At 42.7% G+C, this 25,088-nt stretch overlaps 1 protein-coding gene across 1 annotated transcript in view; it reads left to right on the forward strand.

Moving 5' to 3' along the window:
* The first annotated feature begins 1,185 nt into the window (after window positions 1-1,185).
* The window catches only part of SOS2 (SOS Ras/Rho guanine nucleotide exchange factor 2), a 44,546-nt gene continuing 20,643 nt past the window's right edge, over window positions 1,186-25,088 (forward strand). The window contains exons 1-8 of the mRNA XM_088166433.1: window positions 1,186-1,328; window positions 11,987-12,112; window positions 14,538-14,669; window positions 16,233-16,397; window positions 17,101-17,304; window positions 18,638-18,781; window positions 22,416-22,526; window positions 23,518-23,616. Of these exons, the coding sequence (XP_088022559.1) occupies window positions 1,242-1,328; window positions 11,987-12,112; window positions 14,538-14,669; window positions 16,233-16,397; window positions 17,101-17,304; window positions 18,638-18,781; window positions 22,416-22,526; window positions 23,518-23,616 (1,068 nt within the window). The 5' untranslated portion in view covers window positions 1,186-1,241. The remainder of the gene's footprint in view (window positions 1,329-11,986; window positions 12,113-14,537; window positions 14,670-16,232; window positions 16,398-17,100; window positions 17,305-18,637; window positions 18,782-22,415; window positions 22,527-23,517; window positions 23,617-25,088) is intronic.

Here is a 25,088-nt window from a genome sequence, read left to right on the forward strand (position 1 = left end):
GGGAAATATCCTCCAGGCAGGAAAATATCCCCTAGGTAAGGAAACATCTCCCGGGCAGGGAAGTTTTCTCCCAGGTAAGGAAACATCCCCCAGGTAGGGAGGGAAATCTCCTCCGGGCAGGGAAACATCCCTTAGGTAAGGAAACATTCTCTAGGTCAGGAAACATCCCCTCAGGTAGGGAAATCTCCCCTTAAGTAAGGAAACATCCCCCAGGTCAGAAAATCTCCCCCGGGCAGGGAAATCTCTCCTAGATAAGGAAACATCCCCCGAGTAAGGAGCTCTCCCCGGGCAGGGCAATATCCCCTAGATAAGGAAATCTCCCCTAGGTCAGGAACCCTCCCGTGGGTAGGGAAATATCCCCTAGGTAAGGAAATATCCCCCAGCTCAGGAGCTCTCCCCCAGCTCCGGCGCTCTCCCGGACAGGGAAATATTCCCTAGGTAAGGAGCTCTCCCCGGGAAGGGAAATCTCCCCTAGGTAAGGAAATATTCCCTAGATAAGGAAATCTCCCCAGCTCCGACGCTCTCCTGGGCAGGGAAATCTCCCCTAGGTAAGGAAATCTCCCCTAGGTCAGGAAATATTCCCTAGGTCAGGAGCTCTCCCCGGGCAGGGGAATCTCCCCTAGGTAAGGAAATATTCCCTAGGTAAGGAAATCTCCCCGGCCAGGGAAATCTCCCATAGGTCAGGATATCTCCCCTAGGTCAGGAGCTCTCCCCGGGTCAGGAAATCTCCCCTAGGTAAGGAAATATTCCCTAGGTAAGGAAATCTCCCCGGCCAGGGAAATCTCCCCTAGGTCAGGAAATATTCCCTAGGTCAGGAGCTCTCCCCGGGCAGGGAAATCTCCCCTAGGCCAGGAAATCTCCCCTAGCTCAGGAAATCTCCCCTAGCTCAGGAAATCTCCCCTAGCTCAGGATCTCTCCCCATCTCGGGCGCTCTCCCCGGCCCGGGCGCTCTCGGCGCCGCAGCCCCGTCCCCGCTCGCTGCCGCAGTTCCGGGCTGTGCCCGCAGGGGGCGCGCGGGGCGGGCGGCGCAGGCGCGCAGGGCGGCGGCCGCGGGCGGCGGCGGCAGCGGGGCCGCAGCGAGCGGGGCCCGGCCCGGCCCGTCCCGACCCCCGCCCGGCGCCTCCCCCCGCCCCGAGCGGGTCCCGCCGAGCCCCGAGCGGCCCCCGCCGAGCCATGGCAGCCCGGCCGGGCGGGTGAGCAACGACACCGCGGCGGCCCGGCCCCGATGCGGAGCGGCCGCCATGCAGCCGCCGCCGCAGCCTTACGAGTTCCTGGGCGAGGAGAACGGCCCGAAATGGCGCGGCCTCTTCGTGCCCGCCCTGCGCAAGGTCAGTCCCGGCGGCACCTGCTCCGAGCCTGCCCCGCGGCCCGGAGCTCCGGGCAGGTGGAGCCGCGGCCCCCGCCCAGCCCTCAGGCAGCGCCGGGAGGGCCCCGAGCCCCCTCAGGGACAGCCGGGGGTGCTGAGGCTGAGGAGGCACCGGGCGGGCGCTGCTGCTCCCTCACCTGCGCTCGCTCAGGTTCGCTCTCCGCTGTAACTGGGGCTTTCGCTTCCAGGGATTGGTATCCCGCACTGGTTTGGCTTGGAAAGGATTTAAATCTCACCCAGTGCCACCCCTGCCATGGGCAGGGACACTTTCCGCTATCCCGGGGTGCTCCAAGCTGGCCTCGGACACTTCCAGGGATCCAGGGGCAGCCACGGCTTCTCTGGGCAGCCTGATAACATTGCTGATGTGCAGGGGAATGGCATCCTTCCTCCCTTCCTCCCGTCCTTCATCCCTCCCTTCATCCCTTCCTTCATTCCTCCCTTCCTCCCTTCCTTCATCCCTCCCTTCATCCCTTCCTCCATCCTCTCCCCACACCATTTCTCCTGGCAGCTTTTCCAGGCTCTCTCCCGAGCCGGATTCCTTCACCTGAGGTGTTCCTGACCCTCAGGGGACACCTGTGGGAGCCACCTGTGGTGCAGGACAAAGCCACCCTGTGACACATCTGCCCAGTTGAGAGAAGCCCCACAGGAGGTGAATCCGTATTTTTTAGGATGGTTTTGCACAGCAGGGAAGCTCCAGCCCACCCCCCCTTCCATAGGACACCCCCAGCAATTTAACCCCTGCCTTAAATTGAGACTGAAGGGAGCAGTGCCCTGCTCTGTGTCATTTACAAAGGTTGAGGATTATTCCATAATTCTGACCATCATTATCTGCTGATGTGCATCTCTGACTGCCATACAAATACTTTAGGCAGTGGTGAGTGGTTTGTCTCTTTTTCCCAAGAATAGATGTAGTGATGCTGTTGGATAATGATTCTCCTTTCTTTTTTTTTTATTTTTTTAGTAGAGTAAAAGACTTGCATTTGTTTTAGGTGCCTGTCTAAGTAGTCTTGTGGCTGGCATAGAAACCACTAATTGCCTGTCTGAAGAATCCTGGATTTTCTGCTCTTTACCCTAAAATCTCCTCATAGTAGCTGCTTTCCAATGTCTTAGAGAATGCCAGGCTGTTCTTTTCCTGATCTCTCTGGAATCTGACCTAAAGCAGCCCCTTAACACCAACCAGCATCTGCCCAAACGTGAGCTACAGCTGCAGAAAGATTCCCTGAACGTTTAGAGGTGTTTCCATCATCCTAAAATACAGATAACTGCACAAGTTGGTGAATTCATGCTGCTTTACCAATTCTATTTGTGCATTTAGTTTTGGTGAAACGGAATTTCAGCTTTCTGAAGCAGAAGAAACGAGGTTGTGATGCCAGTGACTGCCTGTAAAAATGTGTATTTGCTTATAGCCAGGGTTTTTTTTTTCTCCCTGGGAAAGTTCCTTGTCTGCAGGACCCACCCTGGAGCATGAAGCAATCGGGCTGTAATGTGCTTTTCTGGTGTGAACACACAGTATCAGTGAGTCAACCCAAAATTGTATCGTTGTCAGGCTGCTGGGGAAGCACTCTCAGTTTTCACACATTTAAAAGACACTCAAAATAAATTCTGGAGATTTAAAATGAGCAGGAGATTATCCAAAATAACTATTCCATTACTTCTAGGGGACCTGAAGAGCATAGCACTGAATCCAGAATGTGAAAGCCTCACATTTTCTGTTTATTTCCCAATCCATTAAACATCATCACTGCTGTTTGCAGATCGTTTGTGATTTTGTCCTGAAGAAGTTTAAAAATCCACTTGTTGGCCAGCTGGTTACTTTGTGATGAAAACTTCAAAGAGAGTTTAGTATTTTTTTTTAGTTAAACACCTGGAATAGAGGGTTTTTTTAAACTCTGAAGCTGTGTTTTTAATAACCTGGACATTATTTCCCATTCCTGGAAGCTTTTCCTGTAAATGAGCACTTTTTGAAGGAGAGAGGAACAGAAAACAGAAGCAGAAAAAGAAGATAGGTTTTGGTTCTCTTTGTGCATGTTAAAGTGTGAAAAATACTTAATTCTAGAATGCACAAAGATGTGGAGCTGGATAAGGAGCCCATGCAGTTCACTAAAAATAAAGAATATTTCTTTATTGCTTGGATTTTAAGTCCAGAACATGCTTTGAAGAGCCCCAGTCTCTTTATTATACACTCAGCAAGTTTAAGGTAACTTCTTTTTATCAAATCACTTTTAAACTCTTGATTTACTTCAGTTCTATGCGGTGGACACCTAAGGATGGTAAAACAAATCAGTTCTTACTTTAATACATGAAAAAAAAGTGAGAATCTGTCTTTTGAACAATATTTTATATGCATGTATTCTCTTTAAGATTAGTAGAGAGTGTCAAATTTGACCTTAGAGTGGGAGTCTTTTTAAGAAAAACCCAAAGCTAAACGGTAAAACATCTTTAAATCCAGATTTTATATATTTATATACCCACATTCCTTAGCACTGGCACGTGAGAATCTTGTAAGCTGGAAAATTAAAAGCAGTTTCATGTTTTTCCATCTGTTCCAGCTGAGAGATGGACAAGCACATCCTTGCTCTAAAACATTTTATTTTCTTCTGCTGCTCTGCTGGAAATCTAAGCAGGGAGTGAGGGGTAATTCGATATAAAATCCTTTCAGAGGAAATGAATCAGAAGAAAACAACATTTTGATGTGATCACTGAGGTTTAGTGACTTGAGCTGCTTGGAGCAGGTAAATCACCTCAAACACATCCTGATTAAGGCTTTGAACCTGGGAACTGAATTTTAGTTCTTTAGAAATCACAATTTCTCATGGAATAATTCTGGGAGCTGCTCCAGCAGGAATCCCAGAGGGTTTGGATCTGTGGGATGTGACCCTGGCAGGGCTGGTGCTTGGGGATTGCTGCTGGAGGGTTCTGCTCTCCCCATTTTTCATTTCTCCACTTGTTTGGTGTTTGAGTTGGTTCTGTTTTTTTATTTGGACTCTGTTAGGGGGGAGATGTCAAATGGTGAAACCCTTTCCTAAAGCTGCATTTTGGTTTTGGGAGCACCAGTGCCAGAGCTTGTCCTTGCTGAATTCCAGATGGAACTTCCCAGAGGTGAATTATTTTACAGGTTGATACTGGGATTCCAGTCCTGTGGGAATTATTGAATATGATTCCAGTCCTGTGGGAATTATTTTGCAGGTTCATACTGGGATTCCAATCCTGTATGAATTACTGAATGGAATCCCAGTCCTGTGGAAATTATTGAGTGGGATTCCAATCCTGTATGAATTATTGAATGGGATCCCAGTCCTATGGGAATTATTAAATGGGATTCCAGTCCTGTGGGAATTTCAGAGGCAGCAGCTGAGTGTGGCACTCCCTCCAGCCCACTGGAGGTCCCAGTTTTAATATCCTGGATGTGCATTGCACAAAAGGTTTTTGGGAATTGTAGTTGAAAAATTCATTTGTACCAAACACCTTCCATTGGTACCTGGAATAAATTTCTATTCCAGGCACTTGGAACAGATTTTTAAAATAAACCAGGTGACCCCATAGAATTAGTGTGTATTTTTGGAAATAGTGAGGGATGTGTTGTTAGATTTATAGATGTGGATTTATTCACCTTAAAATATTCTTGTGTATCCTGAGGTTACAGGGGGGGACAGGACACAGGGAATGGCTCCCAGTGCCATTGGGATGGATGGGATGTTGGCAATTGGGAATTCCTGGCTGGGCTGGAATTCCCAGATTTGCTGTGGCTGTCCCTGGATCCCTGGCAGTGTCCAAGGCCAGGTTGGACATTGGGACAGTGGGAGGTGTCCCTGCCATGGCAGGGCTGGCTCTGGATGAGTTTAAATCCCTTCCAACCCAAACCATTCCAGGATTCCATAATTACGATTTTTATGTGTTCTTGCAAATCCACTGGCAAATTCCAAATGCGTTTCTGTGAACAGGAGCTGTGTGTTCAGTTGCTTCACTCTGATTTTTCTGAATTAAATTCAGGAGCATCTCTCAGGGATTCCTGTTTTGGAGATTTCTCTGGGATCCTCACACAGGGCCTGGCAAACAGTTAAACCCAGGGCTCTGCAGGCACCACATGTTGGGATAATTCTGGCACTGGGCACTATTTGCATTTTCTAAAACAATTCCACCATTGCTCTGGACCACTCATCAAATTTCTAGAGCATGACTAAAGGGTTTATTCTTAGCAAATGTTGTATAGACAGATAGAAAAGACCATTTTGAGGGCTTTTTTTGAAGTTTACATTAGTCCAATGCCTCTGTATTTTAAAACACGTGGGAGTTACTCTGTTGTGATGTGTGAGGTTGCAGGGTTGGGGTTAAGGTCAGGAGGTGCAGGGGTGTCCAGCTTCATTCCATGCATGTTTTCCATGGCAGGATCAAGATATCCCCTTGGGTTAAAATTATTTAATGTATTTTTGCCTCATTATAATGGATTATTATTTAAAGCATTCTAATTTCATTAGCATCCATTATTATTTAATGCATTATAATTCCAACAGGAAAGTTGCTTGTTAAGTTTTAAAATAATAGTTACATTTAGGTTTGAAATCTTTTATGTCATTTATCTTCTCATAAATATATTTATTTGAGCTCAGAACCCTGGACCTTTGCAGTTGCTCCAAACATGAATTTGAGTGACCTGGGCTATTGGAAGGTGTCCATGCCCATGGCAGGGATTTGGAATTTGGGCTTTAAGATCCCTTCCAACCCAAACCAGTCTGGGATTCTATGGATGCATCAGCCTGGAACCAAAAGGGACTGGTCCTTTTATTGAAATCTTATTATTTCCATGCATTTTTTTTTGTTTTGTTTTTACGAAGTTCCTGACACAGGAATCCGTGCTTGGCAAACAGTAAGAGCAGAGTTTTTTGCAGGCAGTGCTGTGAGGTGAAGGTGGATTTTGGATCCCAGGTGTTTGATGGGAATGCTGGGATTTCACTGGGCAGCTCCAGCAGCAGGAACACTTCCTACCTGTGGTGTTCAAGGGGAAATGGGAATTAGTGTTTGCCTTGGCTTGGGGAGCAGGCTCAGGAGTTAAAAATGGAGTGATTCACCTCACTGTGGTGCCTCTCCCCCTCAGGACTGGGCTCCAGTCCCAACCCCATTTTTTGTCTGCTTTTCCCATCTTCTCATCCCACCTCACCTCCTGCAGTGTCTCCTGCTCTCCCTGAGTTTTCACCTCTCTCTTTGCACAGTGCAGGCCTTATCTAATCTCCTCCAGAGGAGCTGTGCACTCTGTAATTTGCTTTTTTAATTACCTCACTGATTGCCTGTGTGCCAGCCTTTCACATGAGTGTTTCCTGAGGGTTACTCATGTGGAAAACGTGCCTTTCCTGCATCCATGGCCTCTGTTCTTCTGGATTTTTTTTAATGTCACAACTAGTTGGTTGATGGAGAAATTACTCTTCAGATTATAGAAATTATAATTACAGGAATTTGAGGGTGGTGAGGTCCTGGCACAGGGTGCCCAGAGCAGCTGTGGCTGCCCCTGGATCCCTGGCAGTGCCCAAGGCTGGGTTGGATGGAACTTGGAGCAGCCTGGGACACTGAGAGGTGTCCCTGGCCATGGCAGGACTTGGAATAAAATGAGATTGAAGCTCCCTTCCAACCCAAACCATTCAGGGATTGCAATTCCAGGTTTGAATAATTCAATGTGAGCTGTTCTCCTTGGGAAGGATGGGATGTACAAGGTGGGGAGATTGACACCACGAGTGCTGAATTCAGATGAGGGCACAGCCACCTCCACACTGCCCATGGTGTCCCCTCCCCTGTCACAGGGCAGAGGCTTTGCTGGGCTCCCTCAGGGTTTATCTCCATTTAAACAAAACATTTTATGTGCATGGATAAAATCCAAACACTTTCTTTTCCATCAGGTTTGAAGATTAAAATGTATGTATGGTTTGTGTACATGTAAACAAACTCACATTTTAGCTTTTCCTTGACTCTGTATGAAAGGAAACAACAATTAACTGGAGAAAGAAGAATTTGTGTGTATTTGTGTCATTATTAATGTGGTTTTTTTTTTCTGTGGGCACCAAGCAGCCTTCCCAGGAGATTTTAGGACAGTCTTTGATGCTGTTTCACAGTCAGATCCTGTCTGTACCACCCATCATTCCTGCTTTAGTTCCCCTTCCCCTCAACTAGAATCTACTGCAGGAGAAGATTATTTAAATAGCTAAAAATGGAAAAAAAAATTACATTTACACCAAAATGGTGGTGTAAGATGATTTTTTAATACTCCTGTCCAGTCAGTTGAGAGATAATCTTATTTTGCTAACCATGCTTCAAGATTTTAGCAGTAAAAAAAAAATGCCAAATGTTGTATGTAGATAAAAATTCTCTTTTACTTAAAAGACTGCTTCATGCTGTTCCTCTCTCAGCATGTTTTAGTCTGATTTAAGAAAGAGCCAGCCAGAAATTGCTGTACTGCAAATAAAATAAGAAATCAGCGTGGTTATTTTTAAAAAGTTGACAGTTGGCATTTTTTATTGGGGATTTCTCTTCAAGTATTTAAATCTTTGTGGCTCTTTCTAAAGAATAATGCTTGAAAATTTGGAATATCAGGGAATAAGAGCAACAGAAGCCTTTAAATTGCTCCATTTGGTTCCCTTCTTCCTCTGGAGCATCATCCAGATGAGGGATTCAAAATTTTTGGAGCAGATATTTTGTGTTTCTCATGGTCCAGGGTTATCTTTAGGAGAGAAAAGATAAGAATGAATTAAAACACAAACTTTTAAACGAGAAACTTCTCGTTCTGAAATCTCAGGTAATAATGCAATTGTGTTTTCTGAAAATATAGTTTGGAATATGAGTAGAAAACTGGGATATTTTTATCAAATATTTCAGGAATATGAATCCATGTTTTTATGGTGGAATGTGCTGCCTTGCAGACTCGATGTGCACGTCATGGATTTGGGAATTTTCTGTTCTTGGGGTTTTTGGTTTTTTTTAATGAAAAATCTCTTGTTTTGCTCATGTGCTCTCTGTGGAACATCTGGAGCTTTCTGGATGTGTTTTCACTATCAAAATAATCCATTAAGTAAAAATGTATTTAGGTGTTGAAGCCAAGATGTTGGTTTGTCTCAGAAGAGGCTAAAAAGAAGTTTCTTGCAGTTTTGACTCTTATTTTTTTCCCTCAGGTTATGTCATTTCAAATGGAACCCTTTGATCATTTCTTTTATACTCTGGATTTCTGGATTTCCCCAAGTCTGAGATCCAGAATTCATGTGCTTCAAGATTAACCCTGCCATTATATTAGTTTTAAAAAAAGAAATAATAACAGGTTTTTTTTCTATTTTTAATACCATTTATCTCCATGAAAAGTTTTCATCCTCTTCTTCTCTGAACAGACTCCTTGCTCTGAGGATTAATAATATCTCACTGAGAAGGAATTTTGAGGATTTTCATCAAATACACATTGGAAGGGTGGAAAAATAGGGAAAATCTGAGGAGCAAGAGAAGGAGCAGTTTAGAAATTTTAACATAAAATAAAATTATGTCCTTCAGAAATGCCTTAAGGCCAAGTTTAAATGCCACTCTTGCACCTTTATTTAATTTCTTTTCATTGGAACAGCTTGGACTAAACCTGTGTAAATGACACTGAATTAGTTAGTTCTGCTAATCCTAATCTCTCTTTAATGACTTCAGACATTCTGCTTTTTCAGAGGTAAAACAGTAAAAAAAAAATCTGTTTTCTGTGCTCCTTTCTGCTCAGCTTCTTGCAGCAGAGCTCTGACTGATCAGTGCAACACCCTGTGGGGTTTTTTAAAGGTATTTTGACCCTTAAAAGAAACAATTACCAAACAAAATCCAGCCTGTGTAGCTCTGCTGTGTTTATTCCATGGCAGTTTATATCATTGTGCTCAGATATTTCAGTCTGAAGCAGAGATCACTCAATGTCCCTTCTGTGAGTAACATCCCCAGTAATTCCTCCTGCTTTTATCCATATTTTGAGTGCTTTCCCAGTCTCTCCTTGCTTCTCCAGTCGTCTCCCTCAGGATTTAGGGAATACTGTTAAAGGGTAAATGTTCTCTCCTTGATCCAGTGGCATCTGATTTGATCAGCTGGTTGCACAGCTTTTATTCCAGCATTTTTGTTTTGCTCTGAAAAACACTGTCTTGATACGAAATTGGGTTTTTTTTTCTCAGCATTTATGTCAAAACATCTTCTCTGAAACCCAGGGAATGCAGAAACACCTCTGGGAGCTGCCAGGATGCTGCAGGCAGACTCAAGTGGCAGCTGAAATCCTAAATCCTCTGGGGAGAGTTGTCTCAACCCAGAGATGTCGAGCTTTGTTGTTGGTTTTGCTCCTTTTAAAGAAAAATTTATTCCAGGACTTAGAGAGAGCCACAGAGATGATTTGGGGGATGGAACAGTTATGAGGGAAAGTTGGGAGAGTTGGGATTTTTCATCCTGGAAGGGAAGGATCCAGGGAGAGCTCAGAGCCCCTTCCAAAGCCTAAAGGGGCTCCAGGAGAGCTGGAGAGGGACTGGGGACAAGGGATGGAGGGACAGGACACAGGGAATGCTCCCAGTGCCAGAGGGCAGGGATGGATATTGGGATATTGGGAATTGGGAATTCCTGGCTGGGCTGGAATTCCCAGATTTGCTGTGGCTGCCCCTGGATCCCTGGCAGTTCCCAAGGCCAGGTTGGACATTGGGACAGTGGGAGGTGTCCCTGCCATGGCAGGGGGGGCATAGGATGGTGTTAGAAGTTCCAAGCTAGGCTATTCCAGGATTCCATGATTTGTGTTCCTAAAATGAGGCTGAGATTCCGTGTCACTGCTGAAGGAGGGCTCTGTGCTCCTCAGGCATGCTGGACATCCACGTGCACCAAGAAAGTTGAGCAGAGCATGGCATGAGCTGCTCAGACCTGGGGACTGAATTCAGGTACAAATAAAATCTTTTTTTTTTTTGTACAGTGAAGTCTGAAACGAGCAGGAGGAGAAGAGCTGCAGTCTGATCAGGGAATGGGAGTTCCCATCTTCTCCTCATCTTCCTCCTCTTCTTAATGTTCCTGTTCTTGTCAGTTCTCTGGAGCATCATTAAGGGTTCACTGCAAGGACACAGAATTTCACTTTATTTCCTTGCTGGGTCCTGCTCTTGCTGTAGTGGTGCTCTCTGAGGGACACGTGGCAGGACCTTAACCCAGCACTTCCTGGTTTGCCATTGTTTTGTGAATTAAACTCTCATGTTCAGGAAGAACACAAAATGCCCTGGCTATTGTTGAAAACCTGCTGTCTTAAGTAGGAGTTTTTAAGGAGTGGGTTTGGTTTTCTTGAGGATTTTCTTTCTTTCAGGATCTTGTATCTGTGGCTGGGAGTCAGTTGGGTAAAGCAGGAATTCATGTTTGAGGCACAGAAGGTAAAATTATGTTTACAGGGCTATAAAAGAACTTTATAACAAAAAACTTAGAGAGGGCAGGGTTAGATGGGATGTTGGGAATTGGGAATTCCTGGCTCTCAGGGTGGGGAGGTTTCCCACAGATGCTGTGGCTGCCCCTGGATCCCTGGGAGTCACCAAGGCCAGGCTGGACAGGACTTGGAGCAATCTGGGACAGTGGAAGGTGTCCCTGCCATGGCAGGAGGGGAACAGGATGAGCTTTAAGGTCCTTTCAACCCCAAACCATTCTGGGATTCTCCTTAATTTGGAGGAGGCCCTCAGAGCCCCCCAGTTTTTGGGAACTGCTCCATGGCCTTTGGAAGGGGCTGTACCTGTATTTCAGAGCAGCAGAATTCAACCCAAAGATGTTTCTGCCTTGTCCCAAAAAACTACCACTCCATTTGTCCTGTGAATAGCAATGTGAGCATGTCACATGACTTTTTTGGGGTGATTTACATGGAATTTGTATGGGGAGAGGAGGGAATTTCCCTGGATTGTATTCCTTGCCAATCTTTTGGCTATAGTTTGAGATGGAGTGAGTGCTTTCCTGACTGAGAGGCTGCCAGGGAAAACTGAATGTGGAGACCAACCCCTGAGTGCTTTTTTTTTTTTTTTTTTTTTTCTTTTTAAGCTGGAGTGGTTTGATTTGGGAGGATTTTTAGTAGGAAAAGAGCCCTGCTGACCCAGGATAAGTTAATTGTAACCCTTTCTGTATGGGCACATGCTGAGGTTGTCTGGTTTAATTTAGTTTGGGAAACCAATTAATCTCCATGAGTGAGATAAAAGGAATTATCCTGCCTTGCCTTGGAGGGAGGTGGGAGTCAGCTTTTCCTGCTTTTCCCTGGTGGGTCTGTGCTGCTCCTCTGTTCAGTCACCCAGGTAGTGACTCCATCAGTCACTCCTCAGGCTTGGTAACATCACTGCAGTTACTCATTCAGGGCATGAGTAACTCAGAGTTACCCACAGGGATGATTTCACTCCAGTGCTGCCAGAAATCTGCCTTGGCTTGACATTCCTTCCCACCATAATGGCAAAACACAGTTTGTAATTCAACAGAGGTGCCAACTTGGCAGGAATAGGAATTATCACCTTAACTGCAGAGGAAAAATTAAATTTGCAGCACTGCAATCCAGAGTTACCCTGCTTTTTGCTGAGATTCGTTTTTAGGCACAGCTTTCCATGGAAAAAAAAAAAATAAAATCCTAATTGTTTGAATTCCTTTGGCCAGGTCCAGCAGCAGGTTCACCCCAACCTGTCAGCAAAGGAAGATTCTCTCTATTACATTGAGGAGCTGATCCTGCAGCTGCTGAACAAACTGTGCATTGCCCAGCCACGGACTGTGCAGGATGTGGAGGTAGGACTGGAGGCTGGGAAAACAAAGATTTGCCTCTGGAATCACTTGAAATTAATTTGGGGATATTTTAGGCAGTGCCAGGTTGGAAGCCAAGGATTTTGTTGCTGTCCCTGCAGCCCTGGAAGTGCCCAAGGCCAGGTTGGATGGGGTTTGGAGCAACCTGGGATAGTGGGAGGTGTCCCATGGCAGGGATTGGAAATGGATGATCCTTAAGGTCCCTTCCAAGCCAAACTATTCTGGGATTCTCTGATTCTATTTAGATTTTAGAAGCAAATTTAATTGGAAACTCATTTTCTTACCCAGTGCTTCAGGATAAAAATTTAGAATGGAATTTAGATAAAATTTTTCCTTTCAGCAATATTTTTATGAATTAAAAATGCTTCAAAGGATTTTCTGCTGTCGAATGCACAATGGATTTAAGAATTTTTCCTATTTTTTTGACATCAATATGCAAGGAAAACATTTAAATATTTCAATGAAAGGTTCCTGTTGTCAGGCCTGGATTGTGCAGCTGAAGGAATAGAATTGGATGTTCCTGGAACTTTATTGGACTCACTGAGGCTCTTGTATTATTGCAGCTGTCAGCTTTTGTGTCATCATTCCAAAATGAGGGTTTAATGGAGTCTGCAGGGAGAAAATGCTTCCATGTGGCTGTGACCTGATAGAGATTTGTAGAAAATTAATTTTACATCAATCTGTAGGTCCAGGATGTTCAGCCTCATCCAAAATGATGTCTTTGTATGGGATTCCCTATGTCTATTGTGGAAATCAAAATAATTTTATATATATATGTGTGTATATGTGTGTATATATATACAAAAATATAAATTATACATGTAACAAAATTATCATGTCTATATCAATATAAATTATTTATGTATGTCATGAAAATGAAAGAAAATATTATATATAGGTAATATATAGGTAATTTATATATAGGTAATCATTATAGACAGTATATATTTTATATTTAACACATATGTATAATATATAGATCTATGTTAATTATATATTTATATACATGCATATATATGTATGTTTAATATAGATTGGCAAAATAATTGCTCAAAGGATTTTAGATTCTTATTAGATGCCATTTATTCAACATTAACTATTAATTTATTTTATTTTTAATACTCATGCATGAAGATTATTGTATCACTAAATAAAAGCAAAATTTCATTGTTCCTGAAGAGCTCTTGGGTTGGGATCTGCTCCTCAGCTGTTTTAGCTGTTAAGGGAAAACATGAGAGCTGTGATGTGTGAAATTTATCATGCAGATATTTACATAACAGCCTGCAGCTAATGGAAATGTTTGTCCAAGATCTTGTATTTAAGTAATTGCAGGATCAAGGTCTAAAAATCTCAAATTAAAAATGTTTTATAAATAGAAGCAGCCCTTTAAATTATTCCTAAAGAAAGCAAAGGGAAGCAGTGTTGGAGCACAAAAGGTCTGTGTTAGGTTGGATATTGGGAAGGAATTCCTGGCTGGGAGGGTGGGGATAGATGGGCTGGAATTCCCAGATTTGCTGTGGCTGCCCCTGGATCCCTGGCAGTGCCCAAGGCCAGGCTGGAACATCCTGGGACAGTGGGAGGTGTCCCTGCCATGGCAGGATGGGATTTAAATCCCTCCCAACCCCAACCAGTCTGGAATTCCATCATTCTAAGCTGAGGGGTGGCTGAATTACCTCCATTGTCTCCTGGTGGGATCCCAAGGAAGGCTCATTTGGGGGCTGCTCTCCAGGAGGGAATGTCACCCTCTGTTAACCTGGGAGCTGATCACAAAGTTGGGATTAAATAGGCACCTGCAAAGATTTAAAATCTGCCTCTCTGGAGACCTTGGGCCTCCTGTTAGGTCTTGGAATATGTGCAAAAATCTTCTCATCAAAGGGACACAAATATTTCACCATTTTTTTCCAGCCTATCCTTCAGCTTTTCATTCCTGCCATAAACTTAATCTGATGTAAGGCCAGTTACACTCTTTTCTCAAGTAGGAACAATTTCAACTTGGGGATTTTTTTGTAGGCTGTAAAATGTTTAGTACTTCCTGATTGTGTTTATATTTTCTGGTCTCACAGAATCCCAGAACAGTCTGGGTTGGAAGGGATCTTAAAACACCATCCATATCCAACTCCCTGCCATGCCACTGGAAGTGGAGACTGAAAGCTTATTGCTTCTCTTGAAAAAAAATCTAAATTTAGGAGATTTGAAAGAATTCTTGGTGCTCAGGGAAGGGAGGTTCTTCGGGATTGCTGAAAAGAGAGAAGCCGAGTTGGGTAAGGAGAGAACAATTAGGAAAACACGTTACAAACACAGAGGAGGAGGAGGATAATTGTGTGTCCTGGAGGGGCAGCAGTTTGCTGTGCTGTTGCATTTACAGCTCTCTGGTGGCTGTGGTTGGTGTCAGTGTCTCTGTGTTGGGCAGGAGCGGGTTCAGAAGACGTTTCCTCACCCCATAGACAAGTGGGCAATCGCTGATGCTCAGTCAGCCATCGAGAAACGGAAAAGGAGGAACCCCCTGCTGCTCCCTGTGGACAAAATCCATCCTTTGCTGAAGGTACCTCTCACCTTTATTGCCCCTCAGCATCACCTTTAATGATTTCTTTAATTTGTAGGAAATTAAAGTTTCTCTTCTTGTAAAGAATCGCCATAAAGCTGAATTTATTGTAGTGTGGAATAAAAGGAAATCCTTAAATTCATCAAGTTCAAGACATCAGTGTGTTAATCTATTATCCACTTTGAAATAGGATTAATTAGTTTTTAACATTAACAAAACTCCAATACCTTCCCTATTTCACCAGCGCTGCTTTGATGCCTTTCTTGATTTCAAAATGCTGCAGAAGCCAAAATAGAAGAAGGAACAAATAGATCCCTTTCCTTTCCTTTCCTTTCCTTTCCTTTCCTTTCCTTTCCTTTCCTTTCCTTTCCTTTCCTTTCCTTTCCTTTCCTTTCCTTTCCTTTCCTTTCCTTTCCTTTCCTTTCCTTTCCTTTCCTTTCCTTTCCTTTCCTTTCCTTTCCTTTCCTTTCCTTTCCTTTCCTTTCCTTTCCTTTCCTTTCCTTTCCTTTCCTTTCCTTTCCTTTCCTTTCCTTTCCTTTCCTTTCCTTTCCTTTCCTTTCCTTTCCTTTCCTTCCCCTTTTTTTTTTCCCTTTGTCAACCAATATGTGCCAGTGTCCTTTCAGTCACTGCTGAATGTCACTGGTGCCTCAGGTTTAAAAATCAAGAGATCTGCAAGGTGTTTCCAGCTGCTGAGGAAACTTTATTGGAGCTTGAGCAGAAATTAAAGCACTTTTTCAGGTCTCCTTGCTGTGTTCACATTCACAACATCTCAGTTCCTGAGGGCTGGTGAGAGGGGAAGAGGTGCCAAGAGAAGAAAACAATATTAAATAAGATCTTCCTAAACACCACTGGTGATCTTTGGTGAAATCAGGTTTAGAAGTGTGAAAACAGGCCCAGGATCTGATTTTTAGAGGATGCACAAACACATGATGAGAACAAGTCTGCCTCACTCAAATGCACAAACTCACCTGCATTTATTGACAGGTAAAAGGCTTTGTGGTGCAAGCTGTGCAGGACATGGAGCCTGTTCCCAAGATAATCTGCTACATCCATCCTGCTTTTTGTCTGTTCAGACTTCCATTATTAAAATTCCATTATTTTATGGAGTGCAGAGTGCTCAGTTGGTGTGGCAGGGGGTGGAAAAGATTAGAAAGTCCCTTCCCACCCAAACCATTCCATGATTCCTTGAAAGTGAAACCTACTCTGTTCTCAAGAGTCCTGCAAGGGCCAGAGTCCTGCAATAAGCACAGACAGAGATGGAAATTTAAATTCAGGAGTAATTCCACTGAAGTCCCTTCCTTAAATGAATTCTATTTTTAGGACTGTTATTTATAGAGGAGAGATATTTTCAAGTTCTGTAGCTTTTCCTTTACAAAATACTGCAAAATAACACAAATATTTACAGGCAGATGTTCCAATTTCCATTTCATATCCTCAGCCCTGGGTGTTCCATTACTGTAAATGATCACCACAGACAAAATCAATTTCAGTTGAAAATTCAATGTGTTTATTGTCATTCTAGATGAATTTCTGCAATAAATACCATTTGTTTTCACTTTGCAGGAGGTCCTGGGCTACAAAGTGGATTACCATGTCTCTCTCTATATCGTGGCTGTCTTGGAATACATCTCAGCTGACATTTTAAAGCTGGCTGGAAATTATGTTTTCAATATCCGACACTTTGAGATCTCCCAGCAGGACATTAAAGTATCAATGTGTGCTGATAAGGTAAGGGGTTGGGATTAAAACTCTATTTACAGGTGATGTGTTAAATTTTATTTAATCTGGAAGGTGTGTCCCAAGGAGGATCAGAGGGAAAGCCTGGTTTTACTCAAAGGCAAAGCTTTTCTCCTTGTTTGTGGCAGACCTGTCACAGCAGAAATTTAAGTCAAAGGCAAAGCTTTTCTCATCATTCATGCCAGATTTGTCACAGCAGAAATTGAAGTTAAACCTGGGTAAGTTTGGGAACTGCAGGAACCTTTACAAGCAGTGTAAGGGCAAAAAATGATGTTGTCCTTTATTTCTCTGCTGTCACACCCTCCTGATGTCACTTTGTCATGGCAGCTCTCCTTCATAACAAAGAAAAGACCTTTAGTTTTCATGCCCATTAAAATGAGAAACATTTTTGTTCGGTTTTATCTTCAGCAGGAGGTTTTGTCCAAGGCTTATGCAAGATGCCTTGTTTTCCAAGTTGATCCTGCATGAATTGTAACTTGTTTTCTAGGTCGTGCTCACTTCCAAGGGGGAAAATGGCTTTGGCAACTGCTTCAGCCTCCTGCTGCCAAAATTGAAATATTACTCCCTTGTGAAAGTGAACACAGCAAGGATTGTATTAAAAACTCCAAGGATTTCTCTGAACACATTGAAATAGATGAGCTGGAGCCAAGTGTGAAAATCTGTCTGGGTGTAATTCTCCGGATTTCTTTGGCAGGTTTTGATGGATATGTTTGATCAGGATGAGATTGGGTTGGTTTCTCTGTGTGAGGACGAGCCCTCTTCTTCTGGGGAGCTCAACTACTACGACCTGGTGAGAAATGAGATTGCAGAAGAAAGGCAATACCTGAGGGAGCTCAACCTGATCATCAAAGTATTTCGGGAAGCTTTTCTGTCCAACAGGAGACTCTTCACACCTCATGTGAGTCCTTTCTTAATGAGCAATGCTAATTGCCCCATTAGCAGCCAGAACTCACCCATTTTGCGTTAATTATGTTGGAGGTGAAATCAAATTTGATTTATTGTCTGTCAGTGAGTAATGAGCATTGTCTGTGAGTGAAATCCAATGGGGGAATTGCCATTAATAGCATGGGAGTGGAGCTTAATGGACACAATTCCCTGTCAGATGCCAGCAGTAGCTGGATTATTTTGGTCATTTAGGTAATAATTTCATTTTTGCTTAACACAAAAATTAAGTCAGCTACCTGCACGTGCAGTGAGTGCTTGAACTGACATTTACAGGCTCTTATCTGTAGAAATTGCAATTAAAACAGCCTTTGGCTGTGGATTCTCTTAACTGGGAAGGGAAACTGTGTTTGATAAATGATTGAAATATTTCATTGAAATTGTCTTGTGGTAAATTCTGTTCTCAGGAGGGGTAAGGAAGGATTGGTGGATTCTTCCTGTGGGACAGGGAGAAGGGGACAGGCCAGCAGAACCTGAACTGGGATTTTTAGGTGATTTTAAGCAGCAGGTTAAAAAGAGACAGCAGGAGCCATTCCCATCCCAGCTGAGTGTGGAGATTGGAGGAGCTGATGGAATTGTTGTGCAGATGTGGGGTAGAATTCCTGTGAAGGTGGTGGGAGGAGGAGGGAGCCATGCTTGGGAGCTCAGGAATATTCTTTTGGGAATGGATATGGGAAATTTCAGGATTTCATGTTCCCACAAGAGGGTTGGCATGGTCTGGGCACTGGCAAGAGGTCAGGGGGAGGTGGGGGCAGAGAAATTTCTGAGCAGGGAATTCAGAGGGAAAATCCAGGACGCTGGAAAGGGCTCCCTCATTGAGTGTGGGGGAATTGAAAAATTCACAAATCGAATTTGGGAAGGAAGTTGCCAATTCCTGCTCCATCCCCAGCTCTGCTGAAGCAGCCCAGGAGCTGCTTGAGCTGCAGCTGTGCTTTAGAGGATCTGAGCTTAGGGCTGCTCTGAATTCCTCCTGTAAATCCCCTCCTTCCTGCTGTGTTCTGTGGGACAAGAGGGAGCAGTGACAGCAGGAAAGGCCAGCAGTGCCTGGCCAGGTCCCAGCCTGTCCTGGGAGCACAGCAGCTCCTGGGGAGGATGCTCTGGAAATTGGGGCAAGGCTGGATGTGCTCAGGGAATCCTGGAGGGCTGGGAAGGCCACAGAGATGAAATTTTCCTTGTTTTTTCATTGAATCTTCTCCATTTTTGCCTTCTGGTTCAGACAAAACTCCCAATATTTACATGCTCCAAATAAATTACCCCAGGCAGGGCTCAGCCATGTTTTGTGTTTGCAGGACATTGATGTGATTTTCAGCAACATTTCAGACATCCACGAGCTGACAGTGAAGCTTTTGGGATTGATTGAGGACACCGTGGAAATGACAGATGAGAGCAGCCCTCACCCTCTGGCTGGAAGCTGCTTTGAGGACCTGGCAGAGGTTTGGTGTTTGATTGGGGTGGTTTGGGGGGTTTTTTTATGTTTATTTTTATTAAATTATTCAAAACAGGGTTTTAATTCAAAATTAAATTAAATTAAATTAAATTTAAAATGCGTTGTTCGACATGTGGAATGGGAAATATCTTCATGGAGCAGGGACTGCAGGAATGAAGAATCAAAGCTGAAGTTTATGGCTGAGGATTGTTGCAAAAGTGCTCTTGATACCCACTGAGCTCTAAAATAGACATTAAAGAGTAGGAATAAGGGAAAACACTGCCCTGGGATTGGGTGTGGCTCATACTGGAAGGTTATTCATTATTTTCTCAGTTTGTTTTGAGTGGGCACTGAAATACTGGAAGGAATTTTTTTTTTTAATTCTGAAATACTCCATAATAAAATTATTCTGAAATACAGAAAGGAGTCACAAAGCTGAAGTGGGATAGAGCTCGATTTATTCAGAATTTCTGAAAATAGGTGCAAAATGACTCTGGAATTCACCAGGGAAAAAGCAGCATCTGAGAGGCAAGAGGATAATTCAGCTTAGAATAAACCACACCATTTTAATTGTCTGGGGAGAAAAACTCTTGGAGTGGGTGACCAAGGTGGAGATGGAAGTTTTGCAGTCATTGGACGTGGTTTAAATGGAATCTGCTTTTCTTTGGGATGTGTGTTAATCCCAGTTTTTGGCCCTAAAACATGACAGCAATCATATAAATCACTGTTAGAGAGGGAACCAATGAGTTTTTCTGGGCTGACAGAGAAGGTATCAGGTGAACCACGTGGTGAATGGCAAATTCTTGGTTATTTCTCTAAATTGTAATCTTTATTAAAAAAATAAAACTCCCATTTGATTTTTATTTATCTTCCATTTTTAAGATCTGAGTTTTGCATGAACACCTAGCACAACCAGGACAGTTATTACATTTTTGTGGCTGCAAAAAAAACAGAGATTTTTGGGCCCAGGTGCCACTCCTTTAGGAGCAGACCATAAAGTTTTCTTGGCATTGCTTCAATAAACCACTCATGTAGGAAAGTCCAGTTGACCAAGTCTTAGCAGTTATTGAAGGATAATTGCTTTATAATGATAAGGAGAAGTGTTTGATCAATGGATTAAAGGAGTTATAATATTGAAACTGTAAAAAAGCCCAAAAGCTTAAATTTGAAATAGTGCAGCATTATCCTGGGAAAAAAAAAATCAGATTTTATTGCAAAAGCTGCTCTGAGTCATCCTGTGCTTTAATGGAAACAAATCCTTTTCAATGAGTGAAAATCTCATCTGATTTTTCATTCACTGAAAAACTTGAAGAGGAAATGAAGTCCAGAGATTATTTTTCCAAGCTTTTTATGAAGGTAATATATTTTGAATTTATTAATTCAGTTAATATGGGGCAAGACCTGCTTAATAACTGAGCTGTTGATTTGATCATGTCACAGGGTGAGATCATCTTTCTGTCAGTGTTTGCAAAAGGAATCATTAAAGAGAGATAGGAAAGTGAAATGTTTATTTGCTCTGCTTATCTCACTGCCAGGGTTTTCATTTAGTGTTTCCATTAAAAAGGTCCTTCAACTTCTTGGGAAGGATAATTAAAACCAAACAACCCTTGCAAGCTGGAATCTTCCTGCTTTGTCTGATTTTTTTCTGCATCAGGTCCCTGGAAGGTTTAAAAACATAAATATTGTCATGGTTTTGAGATAAGGAAGTGTGGGGAAAATAAAACATTACTTTTGTGTATGGGGAAAATAAAATATTTTTTGCTGGTGTGGAAGAAATTCAGAAACTGCTGCCCAAAAATTGAGAGCCTCAGAACAGGGCAGAGGGTTTCTGCTTTGAAGGGATCTTCACAAGGCAGCTGATAAAACAAAGGCATTGTCAATAGATTGTAAATTTGTTTTCTGGTGTTTGTGTTTCCATAAGAGGAGTTTTTTAAGTATCCACAAAGGAATAAAGGTGGGGAGCAGTGCACACACCAGGGGGTGAAATGGGCAAACACCAATCCAGGGCCATGTCCTGCCCTGAGAGAATTTCTATTGATAATCTGTAATCATCAGGGGGAGGCTCCCATAGAATCCCAGCATGGATTGGGTTGGAGAGACCTTAAATCCTTAAAATCCCATCCAGTGCCACCCCTGCCATGGCAGGGACAACTTTTCATTGTCCCAGGCTGCTCCAGCCCCAATGTCCAACCTGGCCTTGGGCACTGCTAGGGATCCAGGGGGCTGCCACAGCTTCTCTGGGAATTCTATTCCAGGGTCTCCCCACCCTCTCAGCCAGGAATTCCCAATATCCCATCTATCCCTGCCCTCCTTCAGCCAAAATCCATCGATTTCAATATTCCAAAATGCCATATTTCAGTCACTTTTGCAGCATTGCAAGCATAAAACACTTTTTAAATAATTAATTTCTCAGGGAAAATCCCTAATGCAGTTAATTTTAATCTCATGTTCATAGAACAAGCCCAAAACATAAAAATACTGATTGAAGTCTATGTGGAAGAAACTTAAACTGCTTATAAATGCAGTAAAAATGAAAAAAAAAAAATTCCAGATGACAGCACAGAGTCAGGAAATATTGGCCTGGCTCCTGCAATGGATTTGCACTGTGGATTGCACTGTGACTTGAGACGTCACCAATGTTCAGACAAGCCTTTTGTGGGGCTGATATTCCCAAATCCTGCAGCCTGGCAAGCACTGAGGTGTAAAGAGGGATGTGCTGATGCCAGCAGTGACTCAGCAGTGAATCAGCCCCAGGAATCTGCAGGGACTGGGATCAGCCTGACAGGCCCTGGCACAGCCCAGCTGGGAGCCAGGAATGATCCCTGCAGGGATTCCAGGATTCCTGCAGCCAGAAATTATCCCTGTGGGATCCCTGCAGCCAGAAAACAATTCCTGCAGGAATTCCTGCAGCCAGAAATTATTCCTGTGAGAGTCCAGGATTCCTACAGGGATTTCTGCAGCCAGAAATGATCCTTGTGGGATCCCTGCAGACAGAAAAGATTCTTGTGCAGTCAGAAATTATTCCTGTGGGGTCCCAGCAGCCAGAAATGATTCCTGCAGGAATTCCTGCAGCCAGAAATTATTCCTGTGAGATTCCTGTACATCCAGAAATGATTCCTGCAGGAATTCCTGCACAGCCAGGTTTCCATCCCATCCTGCTGTAGCTGACCCTGTGGAATCACAGCTGGATACTCCAAACAAAACCATAATTTTTGCATCTAAACCCTTGATGTCACTTGAAGACTTTCCCCTGAGACTGGTTGCTTTGTCTCAGATGAGATATTATCCCTGGAAAATGTCCCAATTTTCTACATTGTCCATCTTTCTGGACAGAGAGGAGATAAAATTGCCATTCCATGTGAAATGGAGTGAAAAGCAAAAACTTCTCTTAGTTCCCACTGCTTCAGTCCAACAAAATTTATGTTGGCCATAAAGATGGGAAGGTTGAGGAATGCCAAGAAAATTATGGGCATTTAAAAGCTGGAAGTGAAAGAAGGTTCTGGTTTACTCTATATTTATTTTGCAAAATCAATATTTTCTTGAAAAGTCCCATCAGCTTATTAAAGGAAATGATTGTACCAGCTGGGACACAAATAGTTTGGATCCTTCACTTCTGTGTATAATTCTGAGTTTTTATTTAGGAGCAAGCCTTTGATCCATATGAAACCTTGTCCCAGGATATTCTCTCTCCACAATTCCATGAACATTTCAATAATTTAATGGCCAAACCTGCCGTGGCTCTCCACTTCCAGGTGAGTGCAAATGAGAAATACTGAATGGATTTAGTTCTCATATTCCAAAGGTTGGAATTCTGTCAGTAATTCTTTGCTTCCAACTAAGGAAGAATTCCTCAAGGTCCTGCCCTTTCTTCAGTGTGAGATATTTTGACTTTGCCTCTTGTATAAAATCAGGGCACAGCTCTGACCCATCCATGAATGTTTTGCAGGTTTTTTTTCTCCTCACATCTTGTATGAGAACAAAGGGTGAATTCTCACACTGCCACTTTTCTTTTGCCTTTTAAAGCCAACCACAAGCACACAAACACCATATTTTCATTTTTCCTGTGCATCTCCAAGCCTCCTTCAAGCATCGAGGCTGATTTTTCTGGAATAATTCTTCAGTAATTTCTCCCTCATTTGTGTCCAGCAGGATTATCTGAGCAGTGATGGGTCACTGGTGCTCCCAGTTCAGCCCAGTTTAGTGGTACTGGGGCATCTGAGCCCTTCCTTCAGGGAGAGTTTCCTCCTCTCCAGCTCTGAGCCCTTGGTGAGCTGCATCACCTCACTCTTCAATTCTCCTTGGGGAGTGAGCAAGGAAAGCTCTTTGCTTCCTTCCCTCCTAAATTTAAAGCTCAAAGCTGGAATTCAATTCTTTTATTTCAGATTAAATTGATATTCAAGTCAGGTATCAGTGAATCTGGCATTGTTTCTGACCCTGAGGTAATTCAGTTTTCCTCAGCAGTGATGCCATGGAAGATGGCAGGAATTTCACCTCTGTTTGGAAAAATCTCTCCTCATCTTACAACCTGAATTACTGCCCTAGTCAACGACTGGGAATGCAAAATATTTCTCATTTTTTAAGTGATAAACCTGTGATTCTCACTTTCTGAGGTGATACTGATTTCTTCAGTACCCAGTGATGTCTCCATATTTCTGTGGGATATTGGACATAATGGGATCACAGTGAATATTCTGAGTATTTCAGTGTAAATAATTCTGGTTTTTTTTTTTTTTCCTTTTCCAGTCCACAGCTGAAGGATTTAAGGAAGCTGTGCAGTATGTCCTGCCTCGCCTCATGCTGATCCCAGTCTATCACTGCTTGCATTACTTTGAGTTGCTGCAGGTAAAAGGAGCCACCCTCTCATTTCTGACTAAAAATAATTATTAATGTAGAGAATCTGAGCGTTTTAATAAGTGGTTACATTTTACTTAACTCCCTTTGAAAATTAAAATTATTTGACACTGGTTACTTCATTTCTGAAGAGTAAAAACATATTAAAAAAAAATCTTAAAAAGCATCTGTTGCTTTCAGATGAACATTTGAACTACATTTTGTTAAACAAATCTTTACTGAACTTAAGTTCTAATATAGTAAAAAATTAATACACAAATCTAATTTCTTTTTTCTATGAGTTCTGAATTTTTTTGTCCATTCAGAAAAAGCTAAGCAGGATTCAGTCAGAATTCTCAGCCTCAGGTCACACTCCAGCTCAGTTTATTATTTCAGAATAATCCATTCTTAATATTCAACCATTTGTCCTGAGTCCTAACTGGAATTAACTGAGGATAATGTAAAAAAAGGTTCTGTTTGCCCCATTGTGTGGGGAAAGTTTGTAATGCTTTAAGGGTAAATGAATTATTAACTAACAAGGATGAACTGAAATTAAATGGGTAAACCAGCCTGTGGCTATAGCTGACATTTGGAAATAACAACAGAAATTAATCCTTGAGGTTCTCACTGTAAAATCTGATGCTGTACAGGTGAGTTATAGAGAGTTCCTTTGTGTTTTAAAGGATTTATTTGTATGAAGGAGGAAAAAAGAATTTATTTATAATCCAACTTAAATATTTCTAGGAGTTATGTTAATACCAGGTCTGTAATTAATATTTAGCACAAACTCTTTTTTTTTTTTTTTAATTTCTACTTAATTTCACTCTTATTTTCATTATGTCTGCTGTGATTTTTTGCATATCCTGATTTAAATAAGTAGAAACAAGGGATGATTTCTTTTTGACCCATCTCCAATGAATGGATTGCCAATATTTTGCAGTAAAGTTGAAATCCCAGAATGGTTTGGGTTGGAAGGGACTTTAAAGATCATTTGGTTCCAACCCCAATACACCTAAATATGAGTGATTTCAGTAAATTTCCAATTGTTAAACATCTCTAGTGATACTCAATTTAGAAAACAGTTCAGAAAAGCTTAAAAAAAAACCCCAAACCACCTTAATTTTCCACAATTCCTGACAGGAGGGTCAAGCTCTGCTCCCAGGGGACAAGGGACACCACAAGAGGAAATGGCCTCAAGCTCTGCCAGGGGAGGTTTAAATTGGATATCAGGGAAAAATTCTTCATCAGAAGAGTCTCTTTCCAAAAGAATGGAATTTCCCTTTCCATAATCATCTCCTGCATGGGATCATTCTCTGGAATTTCTGGAAATCTTTCGGGTTGAAAAGGCAGAATTGGGTCAGTGCTGAAGGTCAGGCTAATTAATGACCCATTAATTAATAATTAGAGCTGGGAAAGTGCATCAGGATGAAATTAAAGGATGAAATCAGGTGCTGCCACAGCTCTGGGGGAATCTGAACCTCCAA

Source organism: Sturnus vulgaris, chromosome 6 (genome assembly GCF_052056855.1).
Source record: "Sturnus vulgaris isolate bStuVul1 chromosome 6, bStuVul1.hap1, whole genome shotgun sequence".
Lineage (NCBI taxonomy): Eukaryota > Metazoa > Chordata > Aves > Passeriformes > Sturnidae > Sturnus > Sturnus vulgaris.